At 31.1% G+C, this 13,545-nt stretch overlaps 2 protein-coding genes across 2 annotated transcripts; both read left to right on the top strand.

Moving 5' to 3' along the window:
* Positions 1-656: 656 nt before the first annotated feature.
* LOC124915340 lies at positions 657-8,635 on the top strand. The gene is made up of 9 exons (XM_047456037.1): positions 657-811; positions 2,305-2,342; positions 3,175-3,212; positions 6,818-7,081; positions 7,163-7,412; positions 7,524-7,739; positions 7,808-7,900; positions 7,974-8,072; positions 8,145-8,635. The coding sequence occupies exons 6-9, from the start codon at positions 7,545-7,547 to the stop codon at positions 8,571-8,573; spliced, it is 816 nt and encodes a 271-aa protein (XP_047311993.1). The 5' UTR covers positions 657-811; positions 2,305-2,342; positions 3,175-3,212; positions 6,818-7,081; positions 7,163-7,412; positions 7,524-7,544; the 3' UTR covers positions 8,574-8,635.
* LOC124914407 lies at positions 3,407-5,995 on the top strand. The gene is made up of 2 exons (XM_047454949.1): positions 3,407-4,970; positions 5,430-5,995. The coding sequence occupies exons 1-2, from the start codon at positions 3,407-3,409 to the stop codon at positions 5,993-5,995; spliced, it is 2,130 nt and encodes a 709-aa protein (XP_047310905.1).
* Positions 8,636-13,545: the final 4,910 nt, after the last annotated feature.

Genomic DNA, 13,545 nt, shown 5'->3' with positions numbered 1-13,545 from the left:
TTGTAAGATTTACTTAAAACCCTAAATCCTCATCCAACATAATAGCACTGGGATAATACTCAAAATCCTAGAATACATAAGAAGGCATTGAGACGAGAATGTCTTACCTTAGCGGAGCAGCGGGATCGAAGGGGATAGGGTTTGAGAGAGAGTCGGAACCCTAAAAATTGGAGATTTAAAATGAGGGTCAAAATTAGGCGCTTTATATAGTATGAAAGACGCATATTACATAATGCGCGTATATGTAATATGCGTCTTTCAATGTACGCATATTACATATTACGCGTAAGTGTAATTCGCGTAAGTGTAATACGCGTAAGTGTAATTCGCGTAAGTGTAATTCGCGTAAGTGTAATTCGAGTAAGTGCAATTACAGGGATAAAATGGACATTTCGCAGGGCAAAAAGGCCCATTTTGCAAACATTAGCAGACGCAGGCCTTTTTTGGAATTAAGCCACTTATGAGGGCCATTTCATCAAATTTCCCGGTATATATGGTTGTGTTACATGGAAGAAGTTGCATCATTTGAATTTTTTTATCCTTAAGTTTTAAGGAAGAATTTCAATTTTGATAAAAGATCAATGGCCCTTTTAAGGGTTTATCCTAAAATTAAAAACAAGAAATTTTGGGGTCCATTCTCTCCGACCTTCATTTCAGCTCCCGCCACCCGCTCCCTCTCCCTACTGCTCCCACATCGATCTTTGGATCAGTTACCAGAGGAGAACATCATTCAGAAGTCGGCGTTCTATGACTACCACCGCTTCATTGACGTCAAGAAGATAGTGTACGAGGAATTGTCATCAGGTCTCTGGTGAGTTTCGTGCGTGTAATTGTGTCTTATTTCTGATATGTTTTAGGGTTTAGGTAATTTGAGAACTTCTGATCTGAGATCCGACTATTAACTAGTTCAAAGTCAATGTTCTTTTCCAGAGTTTTCTTTAGGTAATTTGACGAAATGAATGTCCTCTTATAGCTTTATTCATACCGAATTGTATTTGTTCCTTTATTTTCTACTGAAAGAATGATTAACTACTATACTTGCCTTATTTTCATTCACATAGATGAATTAGTAAGTTATTACTTGTATCATTGTTCATGCCAAATTGTATTTGTTTTTTTGCATTAGTTCCTTTATTTTCTACTAAAAGAATCGATAACTACTCTACTTGCCTTCTTTTCACTCACATAGATGAATTAGTAAGTTATTACTCTGATACTAATCAGGCTTTATACCAATGATATCATTCTTCAAACATGCTTTCAATTACTGCTTACTTTGGCTCCGCGATTCCAACAGCTCTTTCTCCCTGTTTCTTGACAAAAATGATTAAAAGGTCATGATTATTCATATAACAACACAAATAAACACCTGTAAAATCTTGAAGACTTTTTCTGCAATGTACATTTGATGAAGAGCACTACATTTCTACTGTAACTTATTTGGATGTAAATATAGTAAAACTCATTGATATGCTCTTTTTACAGTATCCAGATCCAAATCCTACATTTCATTTTGTTACACACATCGTTCTCAACATAAATTTAATGAAAAACACTCTATATTACCTCATTCCTAGTACTAGTAGTACCAATTCCATAGTCATTGGGTAATTTCTTTACATGTTCAATAGTCATGATGATACATGTCAGTTTGTTTGATTAAAATAAATTGATATAAATAAAGGAACAAATACAATTAGTTTATTTTAGAAGAAACTGTCCAGGGAATCCTTAGGACATTGCTTGTAGGGAAACCCTTTCAAAATTGGAGGGATTCTTAGTTGGACATTCTTACTTCTCGTTTTGTAGTTTGAATTTGACGAATTGATGGAATTTCTAGAAATAGGAAATCTGGATGGCGAATATTGATCCCATTTGCCAAAATCTCAAGATTTTCTAGCATGAATAATCTAGTCATGGTGAACTAGGTCTTCTTCTTTTGTAGTTATGGTCATTGATGAAAACAATTATTGAGATGAAAATAAGACAAAAAGAAACATCACTTTTAAGATTTCTATGACATATAATTGTGTTTCTATATTAATGTGGATGAACTAGCATCATTTTTAATAACTAATAAAACTTAATTAAAATGTCATGATTATTTATGTAACAACACAAATACCTGTAAAATCTTGAAGAACTTAACTAATTTTTGTAGTATGGGGTTGCTTTTTATGAAATATTTATATATAATTTTGTAGTTAAACAGATTTATAACACTTCTATGATAGTCTAAAACTCTATATTAAAATTCCATTTCTTTAGTGAGAACTTAACTAATCCACTTTCATATATTTGCAGGTTGAAATATAAAAAGTGAGGTTTGAAATAGTGTGCAGGTACTTGTTCCATTCTTTATTTTATGTTCATTTTTGTCATGTTTGTTTCTCTCTTGATTATTTTTTGTTTTTTCTTCAAATGTTTACATCATTAGTAGGTGGGCCATTTCAATACAAATAAATTAAAAACAATGAGAAATGTATTAAAATTATATGTAGTCATCTCCTCCTAAGGAGGAAGACCTAAAAGTTTAAACAATCCCCATCAAAGTTACTATAATACATAATGTTCACTAATAGTTAGGTTCTTGAATGAATCCTACATTTTTAACACATCTTTTAGTTTCTTCTTGAACAATTTTGTTTTGATTTTATTAGAGAAGGACCATAGTACTATAATCTACTTATTTCCCTGTTCTATCATGCCTATGTTTTATCATTAGCAGAATCAATGACATGACAATCAAATATTTCCTTAAATATTCCATGATTTTGATGTAAGTTTATTCTGGTAGGATGATGAGTGGTTAACCTAAGGAATATGAGAATTATTAAAATTGTAGTTAACCGGATTCAAGGGGTTATTGCATTGAATAGAATAAAGTTTAAATACTTTGAAGTGGGTAAAAACTTTCAGCTGAATTTAGTTAATAAGAAAAGGATATATAGAACTCTGGGTTGTTTGGTTATCGCCCCTATTCTAAAAGGAAAAAAGATATCACGGTATTTATTATCATTTTTGTCGTTGGGATTTTTTTATTGATTAAACATTGCTATGTTCACGCCACTTTATTTTGTCATTTATAAATGATTTTTAATTATTTATATTTCCTAATGTCTTAATAGTATTTTGAGGTATCCATCTTCATTCTTGTCGTTGAAAATTTTTCAGAGTTCTCGCGTGTTGATCATTAATTCATCAAATCTCAGGTATCAACTTTTACCATCTTATCTTTCATTTGATAGATTTAGGAATAATTATGATAGACAATTGTTGACCCACATAACAAAGCGTGTGGAATTTTGTGTTAGTTTTCATAAACTCTTGAATTTGAATTGTCATAAATAATTCAAATTTTTGTAAAGAGTTTTACGTGAAAATGATATTATAATTTATTTGTAGAATGCATACACCTGATAAAACATGGATGAATCTTGCACGTCAACATCGAGATAGTCAAATATATATTCAAGGGGTTAATTCTTTTTTGGACTTTTCTGAGAGATCGGGTAGAACAAGTAACATTTCATGTCCGTGTGTTAAATGTGGGAATAGAAGTTACTTGGATAGAGACATCGTGAAAAGTCACTTGATTGTGTATGGAATAAGACAAAGTTATACATTTTGGTATTGTCATGGAGAAAAGCGATCTAGAAGTTATGAAGATTGTGATAATAATGAATTAGAGGGTGATAATGATGAAGTAGAGGCTGATAATGATGAGTTAGAGGATGATAATGATGAATTAGAGGGTGATAATGATGAAGACAGTGATAACGATGTAGAAGATTCAAATCGTGGTAATGATAGTGAAGAACCACATGAGGAAGCTAAAGCTTTTTTTAGTTTGTTAAATGATTCCAAAGAACCTTTGTACCAAGGATCAAGAATTTCAAAATCGTCAACATTACTTAAGTTACTTCACCTCAAGAATGCTGGACAATGGACAAATACATCTTTCAACATGTTGTTAAAATTGTTGAAAGATGAAATATTACCTGAAAATTCTAATCTTCAAGATTCATATTATGAGTGTAAGAAGTTTATTAGGGATATTGGTCTTTCTTTTGAAAATATAGATGCGTGCAAAAATAATTGTATGCTATTTCGGAAAGAGCATAAGGATTTGCAATCTTGTAAAATCTGTGGATTATCTAGATTGAAAGTTGACAATTCTAGTGGAGCAACTATAAAGAAAGTCAATGGAAAAACAATCCCAAATAAAGTGTTACGTTATTTTCCACTAACACAAAGGCTACAAAGGTTATATATGTGCTCAAAAACCGCTCATTTAATGAGATGGCACAAGGATACAAGAGTTGATGATGATATTTTGAGACATCCGGCTGATTCTATGACATGGAAATCATTTGATGAAAATTATAAAGATTTTTCCTTAGAGCCTCGTAACTTGAGACTTGGTCTCGCAAATGATGGGTTTCAACCATTTGCAAATGGAAAAACATCGTATAGTATTTGGCCTGTGATCCTTATTCCTTATAATTTACCACCAACTATATGCATGCAATCATCTAATTTCATTTTATCAATGCTAATTCCTGGTCCAGATAGTCCTGGAGATGCAATTGATATTTATTTACAACCTTTGATAGATGAGTTGAGTGAGTTGTGGAAAACTGGAATAAAAACATTTGATGCATCAACTTCACGACATTTTACTTTGCGAGCTGCATTATTATGGACGATTAATGATTTTCCTGCATACGCAAATTTATCTGGTTGGAGTACAAAAGGAAAGTTAGCATGCCCTTACTGTAATAAAAATACCATCTCAATGAGATTGATAAATGGTCGTAAAGAGTGTTACATGTGTCATCGGCGTTTTCTCTCAGAAAACCACAAATTTCGAAAAGAAAAAGATTTGTTCGATGGTACGATTGAAATTAGAAAGGCACCTGAATTATTATCAGGAAAAGATATTTTACATCAAGTACAAGATTTGAAAGGTATAATCTTGAGTAAGGACGCTACTAAAAAGACAAAAATAATTCATGGAAGTCGGGGTGATAATTGGAATAAGATGAGTATTTTTTTTGAGTTGCCTTATTGGGAATCATTATTATTGAGACATAATTTGGACGTGATGCATATTGAGAAGAATATTTGTGATAGTGTTATTGGAACAATTATGGATCTTCCTGGCAAAACTAAAGACAATCTTAATTCACGTCTCGATTTGCAGCTCATGAATATAAGACATTCATTACATCCTGTTGTCAATGGGAATAATCTTGAATATCCCATCGCTCCTTATACATTGTCCTCCAAAGGAAAAATACAACTTTGCCAATTTCTTAAAGGATTAAAAATGCCAGAAGGTTTTTGTTCAAACATTGGAGGTTGTATAAGTGTTAGCCAATCAAATATTTCAGGTCTTAAAAGTTATGATTGTCACATATTGCTAGAATACCTGATTCCTCTTGCAACACGTGGATTACTTCCAAATGAAGTGTATGAAGCCCTTGTTGATCTATCAAAGTTCTTTTCTATGTTATGTTCAAAATCAATAAAGAAAGAGGACTTGGAAAAACTTCAAATTGATATTACTTTGACACTTTGCAAGTTGGAAAAAATATTTCCACCATCATTTTTTGACATAATGGTACACCTATCAATTCATTTTCCATTGGAAGCTTTGCTTGGAGGACCTGTTCAATACAGGTGGATGTATCCGATAGAGCAGTATATGGGTATTTTGAAGACATATGTTCGAAATAAGAAACATCCAGAAGCTTCGATTTCTGAGGGTTATCTTGTAAATGAAAGCATTAGTTTGTGCTCAAGATATTTTGAAGATTTATCAGTACAAATTTCTGATCAACCAGAAACATCCTTATCAATATTTTCTACCATTGAAGAATTATCAACAGGCACGCCATATATTTATGAAGATGGTGATCGAGAGCGAGCTCATGTGTACATATTAAAAAATTGTGAAGAAGCTGAACCATTTTACAAGTATGAATATTAACTTATTTTTCAATTAATCTCATTTTTTATAAGGATTGCTTTTACCATGATTAAATTATATCCAAATTTTTGTGTAGTGAGTACATGCAAAAACGTGTTCTAAATACACAGGTTTTGTCAAATGATGAAGTTGATAGACAATATTCATATTTTTCAAGGATAAAGTAAGTTGAAAATTTTGAATAAGATCATATATGTTTCTCAAAAAATACTTAACACGTTGTTTGAACTTAATAGGTGGAATCTTTAACAAACGAAAGTCAAAGAACAAAAGATCTTATAACTTTACGACGTGGTCCTACGCTGTATGCAAAGAAATTTGTATATTGTAAAATAAACGGGTATAAATTTACCACGGAAATGCATGATCAAGGTTTAAAGACACAAAATAGTGGCATTCTTGTGGCTGGAAACAATGGCACGGAAACAATGAACTATTATGGAGTATTGGAAGAAATTATTGAAATGCAATATCTTTGTGGAAAACGGATTCTGGTTTTTAAGTGCAAGTGGTTTGATGTGCATTCTGGAGATAAAGGAATCAAAGTTGATAAATGTGGTTTTGTGAGCATAAATTGCAACCGAACATTGAAAAGTCAAAATGAACTTTTTATATTGGCCACTCAAGCAAAACAAGTATTTTATGTGAAAGATAATACCAATAAATTAGGTTGGAAGATTGCAACGAATACAAATCCTCGATACTCAAACATTTGATATTCTTTAAAGGTTTATGTATTATCATTATTATTGTTTATTGATCAAGCATTATATTTTATTATTCATTATTTAAACAAAACGTTTATTGAATTTGTTATTGTAGAGATGATGAGACCTTAAGCAAAGAAGAAGAAAACATTACCACCACTTGGCTTGGCTGCCGCTGTTGCACAATTACAAAGAAGAAGTACTACACAACAAATGAAAAATGTAGTATCTGATCAACCTATTAATGAGGAACATATACCATCGAATACTGTAGTACCACCATCAATTAATTTAGTACTCCCATCGACTAATGAGGAACATACAACAAAGATCAATGTGGTACCTCTTATTGATGATGTTGAATCAACGACCGAATCAGGTATAAATATTAAATTGAAGTTTCTTTAATCAATAAGTATTTATATGTTTTGTAATTCAGTAACAATTATTTGTAATGCAGCATTACCTCCATCTACTTCCAAAAAAGATGAGGAACTAATAAAAATTTGGCATTGTCGAAATTGGCGAGTGGAGAGAAGTTACCGCTAATTTTTAGTCCGATGAACAACCGACCATGTTGTGAAAACAGGAAAAGGTGGTCTCGTCACTTAGGGGCTTCAGTGCGTGATAATCAAGTCATTCCACACCGCACTTTGAAATGGGAATTTTTAACTCCGACGGTTATAGATCATTTGTGGCAGACGGCAACTGTGAGTTAAATTTACAACATTAAAAACAATCTTCTATGTCAAATTATTTTACGTTTTTTTGTTAGATTAGTTTTTTATAATTGAACTCCTAAAATTAACTCATATTTTCAGGATAAATTTGATAGTTAAAATATGTCTAGCTATCGCGATGCCACATTGAAACACATGAACGATTTGTGGGATAATTGGAGATGTGAAATAAATTTGAAGCATATCAAGCCCCACATGGGTAATTTAGTAAGAATTAAGGCTGACAAACCACATGAAATTTTACAAGAGGATTGGGATTGGTTAATTACACATCGCTTCTCGACCGATCGTTTCAAGGTTATTTCTATACTAATAATTTTTATTATAAATAATTTGTATAATTTATAAAATTCTATTAATTGCAGAAAATGAGCACAACTAATTCTAATAATAGAAAAAATGTATTGTTTGTGCATCATTCTGGGAGCAAACCTTTTTCACAAGTACAACATGAAATGGTAAGACATATAATTGAAATTTATTTTATAACTTGTATAAAGAAGATAATTTACTTATTTTAATGGTATTTAGGAATTAAGGTACGGACATCCACCAACTTTTGAAGATGTCTTTCTTGAGACTAGGAAACAAAAGGACAAAACCGTTGATCCTACTGTACAACTCAAAGTTGTAAGTATTTAATGTTTTATTTATATTTTATTATTTGTTTTATGTTTTTAAAATCAATATATATTGTTGAAGGATGAAATGCGAGCGGTGAGATTAGAAAATCCGTCAATTTCAAATATTAATTTAGCTGACATGGTATTTGGGCATCAAAAGCATGGATCTGTGATTGAAATGGGAGGAGGAGTCCTTCCTTCACAATTGAGAAATAAAGAATCACAACAAAGCTTCCACCAAGAAAATATTGCCCTTAAGAATGAATTACAAAAGTTAGCTGATCATCAAAAGGCATATGAAGCTAGAACTGAAGCCAAACTAAAAGCAGTTCACGATGAAAGATTGGCTGATAAAGCTGAATTTGAGAAAAGGTTGGCAATTATAATGTCATTTATGTCACCCAATTCATCAATGCCTCCCACTTCATCAATGCCACCAAGTGTATCGCTTCATGATATAGGTCAGACTATTATGTCATTACATATTTTATTGTTTATATTCCTATGAAATATTATTTTGGTTATTTTAACTTGTTAACTATTTCATAGATGAGTTCATTTTGGATGATATTCAAGAAGAATGAATAATTTTCATTGTTCAATGGATAAACAGGTATTTGTTTTTGTAATTTTTGTTATTTTAACTTGTTATATAAATTTTAGTGATGTTTTCACTATTATGTTGGTTGATTGCAATTAATTTTTCATATTATTTATAGGTACTTTAAATTCATAAAGATGGAAATTTTAAAAAAACATATTGAAGACTTTTGTTTTTGTAAGTTGTAGAGTAATTTTTTATAACAATTTATATAAGAGCACAGTTATAATAGAAATCTCAATTGACTCAAAATGTAAGGGACATGATTGCTTTTCTAGGTGTCAACGGTGTATTGCTCTCTTTGCTCAGGTTTTCTCACATCCCTTTTCTCTCCTTTGACGTATATTTAATATAGTTGATCTTTATGGTTCAGAATCGATCAACTATAATTATCATTAATGCTATATTGATATTAAGATTTGAGATAATTTATGTATTAATATTTGTAAAATGAATATTATATTGTTGATTTTTATGGTTCAAAATCAAATAAACAGAGTGATCATGAAGGATATACTGATATTAGGATTTGATATTATTTATGTATCAATATGTTTAAAAGGAATATTATATAGTTGATATTTGTGGTTCAGAATCGATTAAATAGAATGATCTAATAGTTGTGTAAGATTTGTGCATAATTCTCTTTTGTATTTGGTTCAGTTGGATGAAGTAGATCCAATTTTTGTGTGCTGTAAGGAGGATTCATTTTCTAGGTGTCAACGGTGTATTACTCTCTTTGCTCAGGTTTTCTCACATCCCTTTTCTCTCATTTGACGTATATTTAATATAGTTGATCTTTATGGTTCAGAATCGATCAAGTATAATTATCATTAATGCTATATTGATATTAAGATTTGAGATAATTTATGTATCAATATTTGTAAAATGAATATTATATTGTTGATTTTTATGGTTCAAAATCAAATAAACAGAGTGATCATGAAGGATATACTGATATTAGGATTTGATATTATTTATGTATCAATATGTTTAAAAGGAATATTATATAGTTGATATTTGTGGTTCAGAATCGATTAAATAGAATGGTCTAATAGTTGTGTAAGATTTTTGCATAATTCTCTTTTGTTTTTGGTTCAGGTGGATGAAGTAGATCCAGTTTGTGTGATGTAAGAAGGATTCATTTTCTAGGTGTTAACAGTGTATTGCTCTCTTTGCTCAGGTTTTCTCACATCCCTTTTCTCTCATTTGATGTATATTTAATATAAGTTGATCTTTATGGTTCATAATCGATCAAGTATAATTATCATTAATCCTATATTGATATTAAGATTTGAGATAATTTATGTATCAATATTTGTAAAATGAATATTATATTGTTGATTTTTATGGTTCAAAATCAAATAAACAGAGTGATCATGAAGGATATACTGATATTAGGATTTGATATTATTTATGTATCAATATGTTTAAAAGGAATATTATATAGTTAATATTTGTGGTTCAGAATCGATTAAATAGAATGATCTAATAGTTGTGTAAGATTTGTGCATAATTCTCTTTTGTTTTTGGTTCAGGTGGATGAAGTAGATCCAATTTGTGTGCTATAAGGAGGATTCATTTTCTAGGTGTTAACAGTGTATTGCTCTCTTTGCTCAGGTTTTCTCACATCCCTTTTCTCTCATTTGATGTATATTTAATATAGTTGATCTTTATGGTTCATAATCGATCAAGTATAATTATCATTAATGCTATATTGATATTAAGATTTGAGATAATTTATGTATCAATATTTGTAAAATGAATATTATATTGTTGATTTTTATGGTTAAAAATCAAATAAATAGAGTGATCATGAAGGATATACTGATATTAGGATTTGATATTATTTATGTATCAATAAGTTTAAAAGGAATATTATATAGTTGATATTTGTGGTTCAGAATCGATTAAATAGAATGATCTAATAGTTGTGTAAGATTTGTGCATAATTCTCTTTTGTTTTTGGTTCAGGTGGATGAAGTAGATTCAATTTGTGTGCTGTAAGGAGGATTCATTTTGAAGTGTAAAGTGGAATGGATGAATTTTTTTCTGAAACTTTCTCAATTGTCTTGCTTGAAATTGGTCATTTGGTTAAAACTATAAAGCAATTTCGATTTTCTTTTTGTAGTAAGGAAATAGTTGTGATATAATTACTGTTCAATGGTAAGTTAGGAAATGGTTTATTAATACCTTAAAACTAAATATTTTATAATATTCTATGTTTGGTTTATGTTTTAAAAACATTATTTAGTTTGTTTTAATATTTTAAAAATTGACATTACAAATAGGTTACTCAATGGTGAGGGTAAGAGTTGTCATGACAGAACATTCTATGACGACGGTAAGAGTGGTCGTCATAGAGTCTTTAATAGCGACGGTAAGAGTGGCCATGATAAAGTTCTTTATGGCGACGGTAAAATTGGTCGTCATAGAGTCTTCTATGGCGACGGTAAAAGTGGTTGTCATAGAGTCCTCGATGGCGACGGTAAGAGTGGTCGTGATAGAGTCCTGTATGGCGACGGTAAGAGTGGTCGTGATAGAGTCCTATATGGCGACGGTAAGAGTGGTTGTGATAGAGTCCTATATGACGACGGTAGGAGTGGTCGTGATAGAGTCCTATATGGCGACGGTAAGAGTGGTCGTTATAGACTATTCTATGGCGACGGTGAAAGTCGTCGGCATAGAGGGCTTTATGGCGACGGTACTAAATTGGTCGTTGTATGTGTATTTGGGCAATAACGACAAGGGCAATGCCGACGATTGACGACTGCTTTTTCACTATCCCAAATTGTTTATAGCGACGACTTATATCCCAATACCGACGACTCTTACCGTCGTTATTGAGCCTTTTTTTACTAGTGTTTTAAGCTTTGGCCGATCCTTTCTTTGTGCGGTCATGTTTCAAGGTGTTCCTGGTCGGTTTATTGACTTGACCGGCTAGTTTTCTTTAGCCGGTTCTTTTGTTTGACCGGTCCGGTTCCTTGTTCCTGCATGGAAGATTTATTTAAGTTAGGTTTATGTGAATCGGTCTAATTTTATCTAACAGGTCAATACCAAAAGATTTATATAAATCTCTCCCTATTTACCTCTTTCAACACTTAGAATTATTTTCGTATTTTTGGGATGAGGTTAATACCAAAATATTTATATAAATCTATCCCTATTGACCTATTCCATAACTTCGAATTATTTTCGTGTTTTTCGGATGAAGTCAATACCAATAGATTTTTATAAATATCTCTTTATTGACCTCTTCCAACACTTAGAAATATTTTCGTATTTTTGGGATGAGGTCAATAGGGAGATATTTTTATGAATCTCTCTCTATTGACCTCATCCAACACTAAGAATTATTATTGTGTTTTTTGAGATTAGGTCAATACCGAAAGATTTATATATATCTCCTCCTATTGATCTTATCCAACACATTGAATTATTTTCGTGTTTTGGGGTTGAGGTCAATACCGAAATATTTATGTAAATCTCTCCCTATTCACCTCTTCAAACACTTGGAATTATTTTTGTATTTTTGGGATGAGGTTAATACCGAAATATTTATATAAATCTATCCCTATTGACCTATTCCATAACTTTGAATTATTTTCGTGTTTTTTGGATGAGGTCAATACCGAGAGATTTTTTTATAAATCTCTCCCTGTTGACCTCTTCCAACACTTAAAATATTTTTGTGTTTTGGGGATGAGATCAATAGGGAGATATTTTTATAAATCTCTCCCTATTGACCTCATCCAACACTGAGAATTATTATCGTGTTTTTGGGATGAGATCAATATCGAAAGATTTATATAAATCTCTCCCTTTTTATCCAACACATAAAATTATTTTCATGTTTTGGGAATGAGATCAATATCGAAAGATTTATATAAATCTCTCCCTATTGACCTTATCCAACACTTAGAATTATTTTCGTATTTTGGGTATGAGGTCAATACCGAAAGATTTATATAAATCTCTCCCTATTGAACTATTCCAATACTTAAAAATTATTTTCGTATTTTTCAAATTAGGTAAATACAGAGAGATTTTTATAAATCTCTCCTTATTGACCTCTTTAAACACTTATAATTATTTTCGTGTTTTTTGGATGAGGTTAATACCGAAATATTTATATAAATCTCTCCCTATTGACTTATTCCATAACTTTGAATTTGTTTCGTATTTTTCGGATGAGGTTAATATCTAAAGATTTATATAAATCTCTCTCTATTGACCTATTCAAACACTTAGAATTATTTTCGTGTTTTTCGGATGAGGTCAATAATGAGATATTTATATAAATCTCTTTTTATTTACATATTCCAACACTTAGAATTATTTTCGTGTTTTGGGGATGAGGTCAATACCGAAAGATTTATATAAATCTCTCCCTAATGACCTCTTTCAACACTTAGAATTATTTTCGTATTTTTTGGATGAGGTTAATACCGAAAGATTTATATAAATCTCTCCCTATTGGCTTATTCCAACACTTAGAATTATTTTCGTATTTGTCGGATGAGGTCAATACCGAGAGAGTTATTTAAATCTCTCCTTATTGACCTATTCCAACATTTAGAATTATTTTCATTTTTTTAGATGAGATCAATACGGAGAGATTTATAAAAATCTCTCTATATTGACCTCTTCCACACTTAGAATTATTTTCGGATTTTTTGGATGAGGTTAATACCGAAATATTTATATAAATCTATCCCTCTTGACCTATTCTAGAACTTCGAATTATTTTCGTGTTTTTTGGATGAGGTTAATACCGAGAGATTTATATAAATCTAGTCTTCTAGTGAATATTTTTTCTTGTTGAGGAAGAAGGGGTGACGTAGGAGTTTTATCTTCGAATATTCGTAAAACTCCTTGT

This window comes from Impatiens glandulifera, chromosome 9 (assembly GCF_907164915.1).
Source record: "Impatiens glandulifera chromosome 9, dImpGla2.1, whole genome shotgun sequence".
Lineage (NCBI taxonomy): Eukaryota > Viridiplantae > Streptophyta > Magnoliopsida > Ericales > Balsaminaceae > Impatiens > Impatiens glandulifera.
This window is presented reverse-complemented; position numbering and strand designations above follow the sequence as displayed.